This window comes from Pagrus major, chromosome 23 (assembly GCF_040436345.1).
Source record: "Pagrus major chromosome 23, Pma_NU_1.0".
Taxonomy (NCBI): domain Eukaryota; kingdom Metazoa; phylum Chordata; class Actinopteri; order Spariformes; family Sparidae; genus Pagrus; species Pagrus major.
In genome coordinates, this window is record NC_133237.1 from 19,562,778 (window position 1) to 19,582,121 (window position 19,344).

At 40.6% G+C, this 19,344-nt stretch overlaps 2 protein-coding genes and 1 non-coding gene across 4 annotated transcripts in view; 1 reads left to right on the top strand and 2 right to left on the bottom strand.

Moving 5' to 3' along the window:
• The first annotated feature begins 1,916 nt into the window (after window positions 1-1,916).
• On the top strand, window positions 1,917-1,988 carry trnac-gca (transfer RNA cysteine (anticodon GCA)). The gene has a single exon. It is a non-coding gene; the product is annotated as a tRNA-Cys (tRNA).
• Window positions 1,989-2,569: 581 nt separating this feature from the next.
• Window positions 2,570-7,214, bottom strand: arl5c (ADP-ribosylation factor-like 5C). Its single transcript, XM_073494281.1, has 6 exons — window positions 7,072-7,214; window positions 5,587-5,647; window positions 5,346-5,493; window positions 4,830-4,913; window positions 4,324-4,475; window positions 2,570-3,642 (listed from the first exon to the last, which is right to left on the bottom strand). The coding sequence occupies exons 1-6, from the start codon at window positions 7,115-7,117 to the stop codon at window positions 3,594-3,596; spliced, it is 540 nt and encodes a 179-aa protein (XP_073350382.1). The 5' UTR covers window positions 7,118-7,214; the 3' UTR covers window positions 2,570-3,593.
• A 6,473-nt stretch (window positions 7,215-13,687) lies between these two features.
• Window positions 13,688-19,344, bottom strand: part of cacnb1 (calcium channel, voltage-dependent, beta 1 subunit) — a 34,279-nt gene continuing 28,622 nt past the window's right edge. The window contains exons 11-14 of one of the 2 annotated variants that reach the window (XM_073494288.1): window positions 17,023-17,174; window positions 15,857-15,952; window positions 15,572-15,757; window positions 13,688-14,227 (exon numbers count right to left, since the gene is read on the bottom strand). In XM_073494288.1, coding sequence (XP_073350389.1) covers window positions 13,688-14,227; window positions 15,572-15,757; window positions 15,857-15,952; window positions 17,023-17,174 — 974 coding nt within the window. Of the gene's footprint in view, window positions 14,228-15,472; window positions 15,758-15,856; window positions 15,953-17,022; window positions 17,175-19,344 lie in introns of those variants that run through there. The other variant, XM_073494289.1, reaches the window with a different exon arrangement.

Sequence of the window (19,344 nt, forward strand, 5' to 3'; positions counted from 1 at the left end):
GACCGTAAACACAGCGCACAGTGTGCCCAGCAACACGTGAGGGGTTGTGCTGACTGTAAACAAACAAATACACAGAGATAAATAAAATCTTAAGTTGGTGTCTTTGATCTGCTAGCAACCAGAACATGTCATTAAAATTGGGGCTTGAATGTGTCCAGGAGAATTAATCAGACGTGTTTGTGCAGTCTAGATTAGCTACAGTGTCAGACTAAAAGAAAAATACTTTCCTGGGAATTTAGCCAGCACAGGATTGATACATAAATAAGGAAACCTTAAGATAACGTACATTAATTTATCTCAAGTTCTTGGAGAGGTTACGTGAAATGATGTGAAGGAGCAAAAAAAGGGCCTCAGTGTAAACATCCAGATAGGAAATCTCCCCAGATGGATCATGTTACTTGATAAACCGGCCTGGGAGCAGGAGGAGTGACTCATCTATCATGTCATGATGCTGTATTGTATATCTCTCACACCTCATACAGTATATTCACATTTGTCTTGTACTACTGCAGTTCACATACCTTGGTAGCAACAGTTAAATTTACTTTTACCACTTCTGTAAGCCAACACAGAGTAACAATCTGACCTGTATATGAAGAGTTTCTTACTCATTATACATTTGTTTATCTTGATGCTCTTGTTTAGCTGTGTGTCTGTATTTGTTTCGCCCTTATAATACATCAATATTGGTCAATAAAGTTAATTCTAATTCTAATTCTAAAATTAAGTTATTCTAATTTCACATTTTGTCGGTGAAAGGAGACAGGTTTGGCTCTATGAATGAATCAAGGAAATTAAAAAAAATAAAGCGATCACTTCACATAAGCACAGTACATATCAACATTAAAAAACATACCACACTTGTTTCCAATTGGCTAAAATTCAGATTTTTTTAGATAATTCAATAATGATTAAATAATGTTTATCCATTTACAACTTTAGTCTTATTCATGTACATAATTTAAATTTAATCAACAAATATTCAAGTTTAGGTCTTTATTTTTTTATAATATTTATTATTATATATTTATTATGTCTATATCATAAGTTAAGTTAAATTGTACCTGCTTTTTGGATTAAAACCTGATCAACGCTGAACTCTGGAGTTATTTACTGACAGTGTTGTTGGAGAAGATTTCTATTCCACAGTACATGAGCATTTTAAGCTCAATGAAGCTTAAACCATCATGAGTAAAAGTACTTGTCCGGCTGTAAAACGTCCCCTGCGACTGATATATTATTATAGGCTCATACATTATTCAGTTGTGAATGTGTAAGTAGTACTTCACTGCTGTTGCTGGCTGGTTGAGGTGGAGCTGGTTTGTATTTTATATAAAATCTGACACTGTAAAGTAACTAACAACTACAGCCGTCGAATAAATGTAGTGGAGTAGAGGTGTAAAGTAGCAGAAAACAGAAATACTCACGTAAAGTATCCTACAAGTTGGTTAAAATCATGCTGAAGTGGCTTTCAGCTCAACGTGGCTGTGTAACCATGACAACAAAGACCCGGAAGTAGCCATTTTAGCCCAAACGATGCTCCTTCTTTTCCTCCACCAAAACAAGTCGTTTTTTTTAATTTTTTTTATTTATTTAAACCTAACCAAACTTGAACCATATCATTATCACATCATCATAAGACGAATTTAGTTTTCAAAAGTGGTTTTCTAACAGGAGGCTGCCGACAGGGGGAGACTTTTAGCAGCTTACCTACAGAAACAGCTCTTTCCGTCACACTCATTTCTCCTCTACGTGGTTAGAATAACGTAACGTGCCTGTTAAATACAAGTCTGTCGGATAAAGATAAATTGTACATGGCTGAAAACAAATACACAATGACAAGTACAACCAATCATCAGGATATCTGACTGAGGTACGTTGATAAATATACGTTACACTGCACAGACTGAACGCAAGGGGGTATAGCTCAGTGGTAGAGCATTTGACTGCAGATCAAGAGGTCTCCGGTTCAAATCCGGATGCCCCCTAGTTTTTTTAGTTTTTCCGCTTTTCCTTCAATGAAACATACCTTCCTGAGAAAGAAGCAGACATGTTAACAGCCATATAAGCACGATATTTGCCGCTTTGAGGTTATTTTTTATTTCAAACAGGACAACACTTCTACCTGGATCTAGGCTCCAACATTCAGATGACAGAGGCTGAGAGATGTTTACTAGACTACATATTTAATATATTACAGTCAGGGCTGTAGCCAGGATTTTAGAAATACTGAGGTCATACCCCCCACCTCCACCCATCCATTGAGACAATGTTTAAGACTATAGTATAAATCTTTGCATTTCTCCGCTATCTGGAAATAATATGAGTGCCAGCAAATAGATGAAAATTGGACAGAAGACAAAGAAGAAAAGTAACAAATATGGCCAATATTGACTTATTTCTTTTAAACTTATTTCTTATTCTAAAAACAACACAGCTGCTGTGAGTAAGAGTGTTGGCACTATACACTATATTTTTGACATTACTCATATTGCAGGTACAACCCCTTTCTGTGTATTGCTTGTTGGAACAAATAAAGTCACAGTTTCAGTATGGACAACACACCCAATGCATATTTGCAATAATAATATTTATTCAAAAGAAATCACACAATACATTATATACATTTTAAATATGACTCATAGTCATTAGCAGCCATCTCCTTTTCCTATTGCTGTAATATACAGTAAGTAATAGTTCAAGAGCTTAAAATAAATTACAAACAAAATATACTGTTATACATCAGGTGCAGACTTGTATCCTGAGTGAGGGAGGCCACAGGAGCCACAGTACGTGCATATCGTCCTCTCAGTTATGTGTAAAAGTCTTGCATGATAGAACTTTAATACTAGGCAATTCAAAGCTGATTGTGTAACCAGTTGGGGCACTAAAAGTGCTTGGCAGCAGGAGCAATTATGGGAAATGAAGAACGAAAGTAATCGATGGGGAGAATCCCCAATCAAAGGTCGACATGAGATCATGGTTATTACAGTCAACGAGAAGTAAAAGTTCCTATGGCAATTACCTGTAAAACATATGCTGTAGCGTTGAATTATCTTCTTTTTCTTTTAAATGTCTTATTATTCAACATGTTTGGAATGACTTGTTCAGCCCCAGTGATTAATGAATGCATGGTGCTTTAATTACCATTTCACAATTCAATGACATATGATGTTTCTGACACTAGTGACATGAAAGAACGCCAATTAGACGTTTGTGGTGTCACTGGTCAGGGAGGGTATCTTATGTAATCATGGTGCACCTCACAGAGCACTTCCAATCTGTGCCGTAAAGCAGATTATTAGAGAATAATCAAACCACCAAGCAGTCCTTGATCAACATCTGGAATCTGAAATGATCTCTATCAAGGCGTCGCCGTTGCTCATACACCCTGAGGCTCAGCCACACGGGAGGGTGGCTGCCCCTCGCAGACTCTTAACACAGCTGGGTAAGACATACTGTAGGTGTGGCGAAACAGACGCCATGTTCACAGGACTTTGCCCAAAACACTGGTAATGATCGCGACACCGCGACCTTTGCAGTGCCTTCGAGGTTGGCTCAGTTTGAAGAAGTTTGTTCCACTTGAGCGAGCTCTAGTTTGCGACAACCCGTGACTTCATCCAGTCCAGACTGGCAGGAAGACTGGAGAGGGAGAAGAGATGAGAGGTGGTTATTAAAGCAGAATCTGGAATTTGATCCATACATGTTAAAGTTCACCCCAGAATTAACACATATTCTACTCTTACTTGTAGTGCTATTTATCCATCTAGATAGTTTCAGTGTGAGTTGCTGAGTTCTGGAGATATCGGTCATAGAGTGGTCTGCTGTATCTTGGAGCTCAAAGAAAAATACATTTAAAACACTCAACAGCAATGTGTCTTGACCAAGCTCCTCAAGACAATCCACAGACCTTGTTGTGAGGAGTTTCATGTAGGAACTATTTTCTTTCGTATCACCGTGCAGGAATTTTGCATCTACTAATCTGTATCTACTCGTGTGCTCGTGACAGCGCAGGATGTAAATATTAAAGGTGCAATATGTAAGAATTTTACTTTACAACATAAAAAAATTAACAAAGAATACAAACAGAATGTGGATAAATATTAGTGTCAGTGTTGCAGTTGAGTGTTTAAATGTTTTTTCTTGTTTTGTTATTATTTATTTTGTTAAGGCAGACATCTCTACAACTCACACCAAAACAATCTCGATGAATAAACGGCACCACAGCTAAGATTTTTGGGTGAACTGTTCCTTTAAGGGTTGACTCACACGTGATAACTGCAGTCAGAAAGCAAGAGTGTGAGGTGTGTAAGTAAGACTCACCCTTCTCCTGTCAGGGCACAGCAGGCTTGAACATGCCACGAGTGTGTGGTGATGGACTCGAGTGTGAGGATCTGGGAGATCTCTGCCGCCGTCAGCGAGCCCTTCACATCTTGTTTGTTGGCCAGAATAAGGACGGCTGCATTCTGTAGGTCCTAAAAAAACAGTAGAGGGGTTATTGACAGAGCTGTGAAGTTTCCATTGGAAACCCCTAAAAATGTCCCCAAGGCAATTTAAAGAACAAGGAACAAGCAAGCTAAGCGAAACATTTAGGGCACATGACAACACGTTGAGTCACACAGTCTAAGCCGAAACTTCCTCATCATGTTGTGTCATGGGTTATTATCTATTGCGCAATTAGAGCAAGGAGTGTGTCTCAGACGTCTGAACGTGAATAGCAGAGTAACAGGGAACAAAAAGGCTTTACGTCAAGGCAGCATTCAGACTGAACCAAACCTGCTGCAATCTGATTTCATAGGAAGAAAAAACACACGTCTCTTCATTTGTACCTCATGTGAGAGCATCCGATGCAGCTCCTCTTTGGTTAGAGTGAGACGCTCGCGGTCGGTGCTGTCCACAACCAGAATGACAATCTGAAAGAGCAACAACATTCATTAAAATCAGTTATTAGCACCCAATCAGCACATATCTCACATTATCAGAGCCCACACTATCAGTGACTGGTGTAATGATATCACAGGGGACACACAGACGTATGTAATACATTATAAATTATTATGTAATAGTGATAAGTAACTTTACGAATAAGCTACAGGCAGTAGGGTATGATAATAAGAAGCCAATATGGGTTAATGTGTAGAAGCCTTTAAACCTTTAGAAAGCTTTCTGTTTTTGTTTTAACTCTTGAGTCCCAACTGTCGTTTATATATTGAATTTTGAATGATTCATGTGAAGAAAGCAAGATTTTCTGGTGTTAATCAAAACTATAAAAGTGCAGACGAGGCAGTTTGGATAGGAGTTTCATCCAAATGTCCTGTGTCTGAGGAGAGAGCCATGAGCCGTACCTCTGTGTTGCAGTAGTAGGAGTACCAGCTGGCCCGGAGGTTCTCCTGTCCGCCGATATCCCAAATCAAGAAGTGCGTGTTACGGACGGTGATCTGCTCAACGTTGCTGCCGATGGTTGGCGAGGTGTGGACGGCCTCCTTCGTCAGACTGTTTGTGTGGGAAGTGAGCAACAATTAAAACACGGCATCAGGCAGATTTTTATAATTAAAGACACTATTGTAGCTCCAGGAAGTCACTTACAACTGATAGAGGACGGTTGTTTTTCCAGCGTTGTCCAAACCCACAACAATGACTTTGTGCTCTGTAGGAAAGTTAAAAAAAGGAAGTTAGATTTGAGCTGAACGGTGCAGGTGTCCTCACTTAATCTGGAGTTGCACAATTTCTCTCTATGTATGGAGAGTGGAGTGCACACACCGATAAGATAAAGACAGGTACAGGACTGTGATGTACAGAACAGAATAACATCTCTTGTCTACTGAGAGGTTATTGCATCACTGCATAGCAGTAATACCAGTCCCACAGTTTCAGGTGTATCGTTTTCATCAGTGTTGTGTGGTCAAGATACTGTGTTCAAATATTACTTTGGTAAAGTTAAAGTCTTAAAGTATCTGATATTAAACGTACTAAAGAATCAAAAGTAAAAGTAAAAGTAGACCATACGTATGTTTGCACGCTATGTGTCGAGTGATTCTTCAGCATTTTTCTGATGATTGGAACCTTTTTTTTTAAATTTCCGGTAAAATAAATAAATTCAAAAATGTGCTACTTTGGCTCTGACGCAGGACGTAATCTGCAAAGAAACTAGTAGCTAAAGTATCAAATTAATGTAGTGGAGTAGAAGTACAATATCTGCCTTCAGCTGTACAAATATTACCTAAAGTAAAAGTCTTAAAGTATCCAATATTAAATGTACCTAAGTATCACAAGTAATTTTCTGCTGATGAATCTACTTCATATCAAAAGTAAAAGTAAATTATACATATATTTACAATGCTATGGGTCGACTGATGATTGGCCTGGCCAACAGTTTGGCAGTTTCAGCAGTTTTCTGATGCCAAAACAATAAATAAATTACAGAATGTGCTCCTTTGGCTTTGATGCAGCATTTAATCTGCAAAGTAACTAGTAACTAATGTCATCAAATAAATGTAGTGAGTGAAAAGTACAATATCTGCCTCCAAGCTGTGGTCGACTGGAAGTATAAAGTAGCAGAAAATGGAAATATTAAGTAAAGTACCTCAAAGCTGTACAGTACTTGAGTAGATATACTGTACGTATAGATATATAAGTACATTTACTCAAGTACTGTATACTGTACAGTACATACATACATGTAACTACATGTTTTTACTTGCACTTATGATGCTTAAGTACATTTAATGTCAGATACTTTAAGACTTGTACTCACTTTTTTACTATGTGTAAGGGTGACCAAAGTGATATTTTGACACGAAATGACTCAAGTATGACTTTGAACACTGTGTACTAAGTTACATTACATTACTGACTGTACATACACTACACACAGGGTTGAGCTGAAGCCTACAGTCAGTATTAAAGCACATTCATATGTAAATGTGTAATAAGATACATGAAAGCAGTCAGTGTATTACACTCTCTCACTTGTCTGGATGTGAATGTCCCTATAAGCGTTGAACAGCAGCTGATAAACAACAACATTATGTAACCTACATGTGAAAGTGTGTGAGATTCAGTTCTTCTTACCTCTGTCACCGAACACAGCCATCATCTTAGTCAGAAGAAACCCCATGATCAACAAGTGTGTGAGCTGAGAGCACAATGGAAACAGTAGAAATCCAGTGGAGGCTGCTGCTCGAGCTGAACTTGAGTCAGTATCTGTCAGACCAACTCAGCTCCTTCATCTGATATCAGTTTCTGCCTCAGCATAGCAGAAGTGGGTGGTGCTTCACACTCTGAGAGGAAAGTCCTTTTGGTATTTTTTCAGCCGAATGAGTCACGGACAAAGAGATATAGTAATGGTGCGTTCAGGTGCTGTGGGATATGTCTAAATCTGGATCATTGTTAAGGATGTAGCTTAGTGTTGTTGTTGAAATGTATTGTATTATACTGAGATGTGTTTCTGCCAACCTTAATTGATATAAATGAGGTGGACAAAATAATAGAAACAACTGTATTACGGATTATTGACCATAATCAAAATAACCAGAAAGAAATTGAACGCAACAAAAGCATTTGGCAACTTATATGTAATAATATCTCAAATTTAGCCAAAAAGATAAAATGTACAGGTTGTACATTTATGGAAAAAACAAACAAATCCCAGGCTATATCAATAATTTATTTTGGATGAAACTTTTTATTGTCTTTTCCTGTATTTGAACAACCATTACAGATAAACAACCAGTGTTCAAATCGAGAGAAACAAAACAAGTAGGCGATAAAGATCGAAGAAAAACAAGATAAACCATACAAACAACAAACATCTTCTCCCTATCATTTCCAAACAAGCAGCCCAGACCTTTGAACTATTGTTAACCCTGAGGATAATCTGTGTAAAAGAAGCTATCTTAGTCAGCTCATCTCTCTGTTCCTTAAAACTAATTTTGTCTTTCGACTCCCAGTGTCTTAGGATGACCATGCTTCCCGTTATGAGAGCTAATTTCACCCATATTTGTGGGGATAGGTCATTCTCCCAAAATACCCCAATACGTACCGATAATTTATGATAAAAGTGACAAATATGATAATTAAGCTGTTGTTTCTTTGTGACAGAAACACTTTTCTTAAAGGCATGTTTCTTAAATGTAGTTCTAAAACCTGTTTATTAATTAATTGATTAATTCATTGACCTTTTAATACACAGACTAGCACCAGTCAACCACACAAACGAAGATATTTGCACTTTTTCTGCCGGTAAGAGTTTATTTAAATCAGTAAATCAGTAAAATGGGCTTTATTTGTCAATTATAGTCAGTTGGGAAATGCTTGCTAATGCTCCTCAGTGGTCTGTTATTTGTATGCTCCAACCATGAAGATTAGGTTTTAATAGGCTATTTTAGGCCTATCTCCAAAAGTCCAGTTCTCCCTATTTCTATTAATGTATCTTATTCATCATGTCTAAACAAACAAGAACAAACTCAACTGTTTACTATAAGGCTCACTGAGTAATCACATTACATCAGACTTCTGAAAGTGTCAACAAAATCCTGCTTGAGCCCTCGCAGCTCAGAAGTCGGAGTTTAGTCAAGAACACTTGAAGGCAACATACAACAAACGCGTTGCTTCTGGCACGCCGTGGACGTGATGACGCAGCTAATGACCCAAATGTCCAGTCCATATTTGGAGAGGGAAGTAAAACTATGTTCCTTCCTCTGTTTGTGTCAGGGGAGTGTTGTTATGAACAGAGAGCAGAAAGCAAAACTACTGAAGTTTCCACTGTACAGTCCTTCTAGGTATTTTCCAAGGGGAAATAAAAATGATATTAACTTGACATAGTAAACCGACAAGTTACCTTTCCAACCAATGAGATTCAAGATGATAACAGTTGAGAGACGAACCTGTAATTCTTATTCATTTCCATTTATTCCCTGTGAATATTCAGTGGTTTGTCGACTCAGCTGTCCTGACAGGTTAAAAAAAATCCAGTTATGTTTTGCCCTGTAAATGACTCCATCATGTACTTGGGTACAACTTTGAGGTTCTTGTATTGTACATCAGTATTTCCATTTTATGCTACTTTATACTTTTACTCTACATTTCAGAGAGAATATTGGACTTTTAACCCTATACTACATTTATTAACACTCACAGCTACTGCCTATATTTATAGATTCAGGATTTTGCTGATAAAAAATATAATCAGTATTTAAATTATGATGTTTTTTTAATGGAAAACTGTCCAACAGTATATAAAATAGATAATATTAGCTCCATCTTGATGAGCTATAATAGTAGTTTGCCATAATAATAATCCAATAATGTAATATAAATGTAAGACAACACTCTGAAAGGGCTCCTTCTGCGTGACGACTTGTGACAAAGTCAATTTACACTGTGGTACTAATTCATAAACAGCCTCTGAGCTGTCAGCTGTAATTGGCTCCACAAACTCAGCTGTGGGGGAAGTTAGTTTGATATTACAGTTCTCTCATCTCGGCACATGTGGCTCTTGACATCACACCCTGTTAATCACCACACTTATGCAAGGCTTGCGTCTGACTTTCAGATGGAAACCACACCTTCTTCTTCCTCTCTTTGTGACATTTCCTCCACAGCTTGACAGCGAGATGCAGAGGTGATGAGAACTCTGGATGTGAGAGATCAAAACCACATCCTGGAGACAAAACTGCAATATAACTGAAAGATTTGGCAGGTGTGTTTGCAGTCACAAGGTACAATCTGTTTCAGTACATAGTTCTTGCAATTGCAAATGAGGAAACAATTAAGTGACGACGTTTCTAGAACATTTTGTGATGTACTAATATATGTAGTGAAGGTTTACACCCATCAAAGCACCTTGACTGGACTGGTTCAGCAGACAGGGTGACAATAGGTGTTATATTAGACACATCATTACACATTCATCTCTCGTTGTACCCTGCTCAAAATAATGATGTGAATGTAGCTGCTCAGGAAGGATATTTTATTGTTTCCCCTGAACTATAATTATCATGATATAAGACTATATATCATCATAAGGTGCAGGTGTTGTCCTTTCCTGGTTTTAAAGGCTGCATTACAGCAAAGTGATGTGAATTTCTGAACTTATCAGACTGTTCTGTTCTTTACCCACTCAGTCATTATATCCACCTTACTGATTATCATTTATAAAAAATCTCAAGTGTTAATATTTTGTGAAAGTATCAGCAGTCATCCCAACATATTGAGGTGTTTGGTAAAAAAAAATTATTGTCGCTTAGTTCTACAATTTCAAAATATCTATATTGTGTATCGGGATATAGCCTAAAAATATCATATTATTCGTAGGTGTGATCTGTGCCTCAGGACGTAGAGCGGGTCATCCACTAAACGGACGTTCAGTGGTTCGATCTACATGTCAGTGTCCTCGGGCGAGATACTGAACCCCAAATTGCTCCCGGTGGCTCTTCCATCCGTGTGTGATTGTGTGTATGAACGCCAGAATAAATGTAAGCCAAGTATGTTTCTGCACAACCACAGATAATGTTTTTCAATTTTCTATTTCTCTCTTGTCATAGCTCTCTGGTTAGGTTTAGGAAAACATCATGGTTCAGCTTAAAATACCTGTTTTGTTCGGCATGATCACAGATGGAGACGATCAGACTTCCAGTGAAAAATAGTCGGTTTTGACAACACAAAAAATGGCTGGAAATGTTGTGTCCTTAAAAATATCCAGTGGTGTGACTCAAGTTGCAGTCGACCATTTGGCAGCTGTGTTGGTTACATAATAACGCCACCTCCATCCCTCCACTTCCTGATGGGAAAGATGGCTAATAATAATAATAACTTTATTCATATGGCACCGTTAACAACAGTTACAAAGTGCTTTAAATGCAACATCACAACAAAGAGTCACAAAAAAAGCAAGTAATTGTGGTGGTAATCTCAAATCTAAATATAAACAGCAGACAATGTAACACAGGGAAATAAAATAAGTCAAATCTGGATTAATTAAACAAACCTAAAAATCATCTAAATCAGGTGTTAAAAGCAGCTTTATATGTGTTTTAAGAAGTAATACGTGTATAATGTAAACGTGTTATGCCTTGTTTGGTACATGTCAACCTTGGACGTATCTGTGGTTTGCAGAAACATCAACTACTAACATTATATCTTGGCGACTGAGCTGGTATGAACGGTTATTGCTTCTGATGAGCAGGCGCCTTGCAGGGTAGCCTCGGCCTCCAGCGTACGAGTGTGTGTGTGAGTGTGAATATGTGAATGCTGACTTGTTCTGTAAACAGGGACGGGACGATAACATATTTTATGGTGGATCATGATAAAAAAAACAACGTCTTAGCTTAAGAATGACAGGGGGATGAGGTTGCCACCATTTGTCTAATCTCTGCAGGAAGACCTTATGATTGACTTATTTAAAGGGGCAATATGTTCAAAAATTAACTAAAGCATTCAATAGAATGTGAAGAAATAACAGTTTTGACATTATGTCGATATCTTTTGTTGTTACTAGGTAGCCCCTTGCCAGTTTGTACCTCAAGAGATGATATTCTGATAGTGAACAACATCAACACTGCCCCGTTGCCACAAGTCCAGGCAGAGTCAGCGAATACAAGCACCATGGCTGCACAGGTAACTGCACTTACCAGCTGACAGCAGCTACAGTTAGCAGCTACAGTTTGCAGCTACAGTTAGCAGCAGTTAGCGGTTACCCTGTTGATATGCTGCCCCCTATTTGGAGTATGAATTCAACAGGTGGCTGTTTCTTACATATTACATAGTTTGTTTTAGTGCAATTTTGAGAGTTTTAAGAATATTTTGATAATTATCGGGATAATGTTGTGAATCACAATTACGTTGGAAAAGATAATTCCAACTTGAAATGTTCATATCATCCCATGCCTGTGTTGTAAAGCGCTTTAAATGGTTAAAAACACGACGAAAGTGCTATATAACTGCAGTCCGTTTGACATTTTGCAACACCACTAATGAACATTAATGTGTACACATACAGGTTCTGCCCATTTGAGATCTGTCTGTGATAATCCCATCTCGTCTTAACAATTAAACGACACAATGGTAATTTTTCTGATTAAATTTTTAATTAAAATACGAATTTATCCACAGATTAAAAATGAAAGGCAGAAAAAGCAAAATGTAGCTACAATCAGGCACCAATGATACATGTTATTTCATATTTTTAACAATTGCGATAACGCAACAATAACATTATTTACTGATCATTATTTAATATTTATTTATTCAACTGAAGACGGGGCGGGCCGAAGCAGCCCACCGAAGACATTCATGGATTCTCCATTATAGATTAACTGAGTAAAGACCAAAGCTGATCCTACCCCCCCTCCCCCGCCCCACCCCACTCCTCTCACTACCTCACAAGAACTGAAGATTCAAAATAAAAAAAATTGCAAAATGTCCACAGGAAAAAAAGCAACACTAATTCAGTCAGAAATCAAGAGTAAGAATAGAGTGGTATTTAATATCAGACAAGCTAGCTGTTTGAGTGGAAGTGGGTGGAGTGATTAACCACACGCACACACACACACACACACACGCACGCACACACACGAGTACTTTTTTATATAACCATTAGCCCTGAAAAACAGACGACGAAGCTGGTGCAAAGAAAACGAGATGAGCCGTGTGCTGCAGCGACAGCATTGGGCTACGGTGCAGAGTAGCCACGAGACACGAAGACACACAGATATGGTATGAAAACGAGTGTAACAAGAGTTAAGACATCCCACCGTGGCAGTGGTGGACATGGCTTGGCGAGACATTCCGGCACTTGTGATTGGAGATTTCTTGATATAAGGGTGTTTTTAAGGTGGGAGTGACTAAGGCAGGACACTTCATTCACAAAAACTACCACTGTGGTGCTGCTTTGAATCTGCACCAGAGAACAGATGAATACAGCGGGCGCCCTCAGCACCCACGAGGAAGAGGAAACACAGAAAACGGGAGGACTGGGTCAGACGTGTACGGTCGGGTACAGTGGCTGAACCAGATCAGGGAGGAAGTAAACGTCTTTGGAGTGTACTCTTTGTTGTGACATGAGTGTGGCAACATCGATAAACTGTCGTGTTAAAATATGGCAACTTCTCCACCAGCTTTTTAAGGTCTAGGTGATAAGAAAGTGGAGGTGAGAGACTCGTAACTCCTGGATCTCAGCATGACATCTAGAAAGTGAAAGCAGTGGGTGAGATTAAGGTAGGAGAAACCCTGACACTGCACATGGGGACAATGACATTAGACCCTGTTTAAGACTGCAGAGGACAGACATGACAGACAACAGCTCTACCAGAGGGGAGGTTGAGTCATACAGATCACAATCATAAGATTCACAATCATAACAATTACTGTCCTCGTGCTGTCAGTTTAGAAATCCGTGATATTCATGCAGTATTAACATAGGAAACGAAAAAACAGACCAATAGTATTTTTTTCTAAACATAAATAAATTGCAAGAAGAAGTTGATGAGAATGGCATCTGGCAGTCGATGTGTTTCTTTACATTGTACTGGGATGTAAACAGATTCTTTTGTCAGCCTGACTGGCATGGCCCCAGACCCACACACTTCAGTTCCTTCTGACCCGAACCAGAACCTTTCCCCCCTCCCTGCCCTTATCTCCCTCTGTCCTCAGTCCGTCCAGTCCCTTCCTTGCCTCTGTGGTGTGATGTTCAGCGGATGTAGACGTCTCTCCCCCAGTCGTCTTGGTTCTTGTTGCGGCTCATGTTGGCCCCCGTGTCCACAGGGTCCTGGCAGTAACGCTCCCTCAGCTTGGCACGTCCATGCGTCTGCGTCTGGCTCGGCATCGGGGGGTGGTTCAGGTTCTCCTGGTCCGGCTCGGCGCCTTCGTCTTCCCAGGAGGCCTGTCTGCCGTGATGCTGCGCCAGGTGGAGGCGGCTGCCGCCACCCCCTCGGTAGGGCTCGGGCTCTTCATAGGGGTCAGTCTCAATGTCCATGCAAGAGTCGCCTGCCTCGGTGTAGGCGGAGTCCCGGCTGCCCTGGGTCTCCGAGTCGAAGGTGTCTTGCCGTGACAGGCCCCGCCCGCTGCTTCCCCGTAGCTGGCCCCGAGAGGAGCGCATGTACGTTTGCTGCTGCTGCTGCTGCTGAGGTTTCCCTCCCAGGTCTGTCTGATAGTCATGCAGGGTGCCACTGCCACCGCACTCTGTCAGAGGCCCTTCTCGCTTCTGCTCGCCGTGCACCAGGTACGGCCCCTGCAGCCAGCCACAGCCATGCCACACAGCGACCATGCAGAGACACAAACAGCAAAACAACCAGACGGTCAGTTGTTAGTCAGCAGGGTTAGCATGAGGCAGGACAAACAAGACAGGACGTCAAAAAACCCACAGTATGACATGTTTCAGCTTAAAGACTTTGAAAGCATTAGTGTTCACGGCTGACATGCACAAACAAATACATTCATCACTCGATTAATCAAACAATCTATTTCTACTGATTGATTTCTTCTAAAAATCATGATACCTACCTGCAAACACACTCAAGCAGCTTTTTTTAACAAGCAGACTGAAAATCTACCATTACAACAGTGCCACCTTCTGGCAGATTGACCTCATGGCAGAAAAAAAAGCAGCAATATCACCTTTAAATCTAACTGAAGAGACATGATTTTACATAAATTAAGAACAGATTTGAAGTGCAGTTGGCTCTTTTGTTCTTCTTGGATTTATTTTTCTTGCCTGAATAAAAATGTTAGAAGGAGATAAATAAAAAAACACACGTTTCCAGCCATTTGGTGCAATGCTGTCGCTCAGGTGCCGTACAGTTAAAGACATTGTGCAACTCATCATCATCATCATCGATGTGCAGCCAGTACTAACTTAGCTGATTAGCACTTTGCTGTTATAAAAAGATTAAAACTGGACAGAGTGTTAGCAGCAGCCTCCACCAAACGAAGCGTCTCTGTTTGAAGAGGCGGACATGACTTGCTGTTTTCAGGGGCGGTGCCATGGCAACACGGAGGAGGACAGCAAACTGGATTCAACCTCCCAGAGAAGAAAAAAGTGCAGGAGAAAGGAGGCCACGGAGCCAAAGAGGTGAGGGTGGGGTCACCAGATATCATTTTACTCTTGGTTACAGCGAAATGGAGGAGGGGGCCACAAGGGCAGAAGTGCCTCATGGGTAATTCCTTTAGTCCAGTGTGGTTTGAGTTGCTCTCACAGTTTAAGCAGTGCAGGGAAGAAACACTGACCGGCCCAGATGCAGACTAAATTTTCTCGTGGGTGTTGTTAAACTAGCTGAGTTGGCTCCTGATTAGCTCACTTATATGTAGATTCCCTGCATAGGTGTGTGTGTGTGTGTGAACGTGCATCTGTGTTGTGTTTCTATATACAGCATGAACATGATTTTAATGCACTTTTCCTTCAGGGTAAAGAGAGCACGCTGCAGGGTTGAGGTCGAGTTGCCAGAGTTGTCCCCTCCCCCCCTCCCTCCGCTGGACTTCAGAGAGCATGTTCTTCCTCTTTCCCCTCATTCGCTACAGCACCGTCCATGTCAGGCCACAGATCCATATTTCTGCGCAGGGAGGTGAGCACCTGTACCTGCAGGTTGGAGACGGGCTCAGGGGAGGCGGCCAGGGCTGCCGTGGCCATGGTGCGGTTGAGCAGAGGGTTGGGAGGATTGCTGCTCGGGGGGTGCGTCGCCTTCCAGTACGCCTCCAGGTAGTCAGCCAGGTGCTCGCAGGCGTCCTCCAGCTGGTTCTCGTCCAGGATGATGTCGAATAATTCCTGCACATGATAAAATGACTGTTGGTTTTTCTGTGACTAAACTAATGGATTTTTTTTGTCTTGTTTGAAGAGAAATTCTAGGAGCTGAGCAGAACTCACAGGTGGGCACTGGGCCAACTTGTCTGCTGCCACCATCTGCACATTTAGGTGTTTAGCCTGGGACTTCCCTCTGGATTTGATGAGCCTCTGGAGGACCTGCAGGGAGACAACAGATGAATCATTTACTGAGACATCAATTATTCATTTGGCTGTGCTTGCCCGTTTTTTTCTCATTAATTTTTTATTTTTTTCTCCAATAAATGTTCTCATTCAACAAAATAATTTGGACAAATTTAAAGGTGCGCAGTGGAGCTTTTGACCACTTGTAGCGCTAGGGAGCAACGGTTGTATACGCCGGCTCTTGTTGCAGATTTCGCTTTTGTTTACAACATTTGGGTTCTTTTGTTTGTTTAGAAAACTCCACAGGGCACCTTTAAAGTTATAATATTCAACATTACAGTCCTTGTTGATTTGGCGATACATCTGCAAGTGTAGTTTGATATTACAGGTCCCAGAAGTCTGGAGGCAGCAACAACAACTTCTTGAGCTACTTTTTATTAAATATAACAGAATGGCAGCCTGTGTATCTGTTGACGATGCAACCAAGTTAATGCTGTAGGGAAGCGTACTGTAAATAAACAATTTGATTCCAGGGAAGGAACGGCAAACTCTGCTACTAACAACTGAAACTTCTATATAGATAGACAATAAAACCTTGTTCAGACTGCCAGGCCAAATCTGACATTTGGCATACCCTGATTGAATCTAGATTGATTTTTAGGAAGTCTGAAGAGCAAAAAAAAAGTGATTTTTGCAAATTGTGATCCAAACCACATTTGAAGATGATTTGAAGTTCGATTCAAATCGTATTTGAACAGATGCGTCTTGTCTCACTCGCAACTGAACACACAACGATGACGAAAACACAGCAAACAACAGTTCATGGACAGTTTTGCTGAAATAAATTGTTCGGAGACGATGGCTCGACATTTCTCATGCTTCGGCGTTGGTAAAGCGCTGTAGTTACCGACGCCTACATCGTTACCAAAGCAACCAGTGCCGATAGGCTGGTGATGTTTGGACACAAAAACCAGATCGTGCAAGTAATACTTATATAACAAATAATCGTGCTGACAGTTTGTCTTGATATGCCTGCAGTCTGAACATAGCCTTAGCACATCATTAAAAAATGCTACAACTCTCAGGTCATCTGTCATCTGACATACCTTAGGTGAGGCTATTTTGATATAGACAATGATGGGAGCCAGGGAGGTCTTTGCCAGCTGAGAGGGGTGGTTGATGGTGTCTGCATCCAGAGCGACCAGCTGGAGGGTGCGGGCCAGCTCAAAGATGCGCTCGATCTCACTCTGCACCTCCGCTGAAGGCCCACAAAGATAAGACACGTAAATACAGCGAGACAGCAAAACGATGATGTAAATTACATCTGTATATGAACTATGCTTCCTTTACTTTGTGCGCAAGTACATAACCGGCGTTAGTACTTAATCATGCATGTCAAAGTTTTATAAAAAACACTTCCAAGCGTATGAATTCGACTGATCACAGTTAAAGTTCCATTTAAGCGCCGCTAAATGGAGCAGTGCTGCATCCTCATTCTGTCGCAGCCTCCCAACATTCAGAATTTTCCTTTTTTTTTTCTCCTGATCTTTTTTTTCTTTTGCGGAGGTAGGAGGCACTTAAGAATGAGATGCCTGTGGCACTTGTGTTAACTAATAATAAGGGCACAGTTTCTCACCAAAACAGAACACAAAAACCAAAACAACACCTTCATCAAACAAATAAAGTGGAACGTTAGTGTCTGTTAGCGCTAATAGGAACAGCGGTGTTTGAATCTATCAGGTGAATCACTCAACTCTGTGGACTGCTTGGGTGTTTTGTTTTCATTGTTCCTCAACAACAGCCTAGAAATCTTGTTATTTAGCATCATGAGTACAGTTCCCCACATTTTTTTTTCTTTATCAGCGTGTTGACGTGTTAGGAGGGAGATTAAAACGGTGAGACCAGAATGTTCCTCGCCTGTCTGGTCAAACCTCAGCGCCTCCGAGCTGTGCGTGCTGCCATCCCAGTGGCAGAGAGAGATAACGGGGGCAATGCAATCTGCGGAGAGACGGGCCCTGCACGCGGTTTAGCAGCCTCCAGAGGACTGAAGGATAGAGCCTTAAAGCTGGAGGCAGAAAACAGAGCCTCCGCAGAGTGATAAGAAACGCGAACTTTAACTCATATAAAGAAATAACAGGAATGGTTTCTATTAACCTCCAAAAAGACTTTTGCAAATTTGGATTTGACTGCAGCGAGAAACTTGCTCTCCAGCCACGACTACACAGAGTTGACAGAGTTCGTGAGACGAGGTCCGGCTTCTATAGAGCACATTCTTGGATATGACTGCACACATGTATAGTATATGGAAAGCAGTATACACAGGTCACAAAATGGAAAGTATCGGCTTCCCTCGTCTGGTGCAGGTACCAGCCGCCCTGCTGCCCTCCCACGGATCTCTCATCCCGCTTTAGTTTAGTGATTCTTGTCTTTTTGTTCGAGACTACAGGCTGTCACACAGAAGTATGAGGAACAGAGAAACTGACAGGCAAGCAGACAGGCAGACAAACGATGTATGAGCAGATGATGAATCAAGTGAGAAGAAAAAAGGGGAGGGGAGGAAGGAGAGAGGCTTCATTGTTCGGTTGCAAGGAGAAGCATACGTACCCAGTACGTCTGAATCAAAAGAGGGAGAGGAGAGCAGGTGGGGCGAGGGAGAGGATGGACGGGTGAAGGGCAGAAAAGACAGGATGAAGAAAGAGAGAGGAGGCCAGGATCAGACTCAGGCAGTCAGAGCAGGTAAAATTAAAACTAGAAAATAAAACTTGACACTTTCAGGTCTTTGGATGATGTACAACAGCACCTACATGACCTTTCTGCCCTTGTAGTCTTGTTCGTTTGATTTAAATGTTTACCAGCAATTTAAAATGTGTAAATAAGTTTCTAAAAGGACATTAAGAAAAAGATGTGGTGATATTCTGAAGAGCCAAATATATCCTCAGCGCCATCGTGCTCCGTTGTTTTCCAGAAACTATAAAACAACACATCGGTGAGTCACAAAATGTTCCTTTGTTACAGTGAAACACTTGAGTATATTTTCAGCCGATCCCACGTAGAACATCCTGCTGCCGTGAATACTCACTAGTTGAAAATAGTCTATCTATCTATCTATCTATCTATCTATCTATCTATCTATCTATCTATCTATCTATCTATCTATCTATCTATCTATCTGTCTAAATAACAAAAACATTCAGAGATATGAAACACAGATAGTGAAAGGTATTTAAGATGGATGTTTACCAACATGATGTGATGAACACAAATGTTTGGATTGGATAAAGCCAGCTTGTTTTTTATTGAGGGAATTTTGAATATGTCTTTTTTTTTTTTTTATCACTCCATAAATCAGAAAATGCTGTCAAAATCAATTTTCAACATGTTTTGAGGAACACATTGTTCCACAAATCAGATTAGGAATGATCGATGAA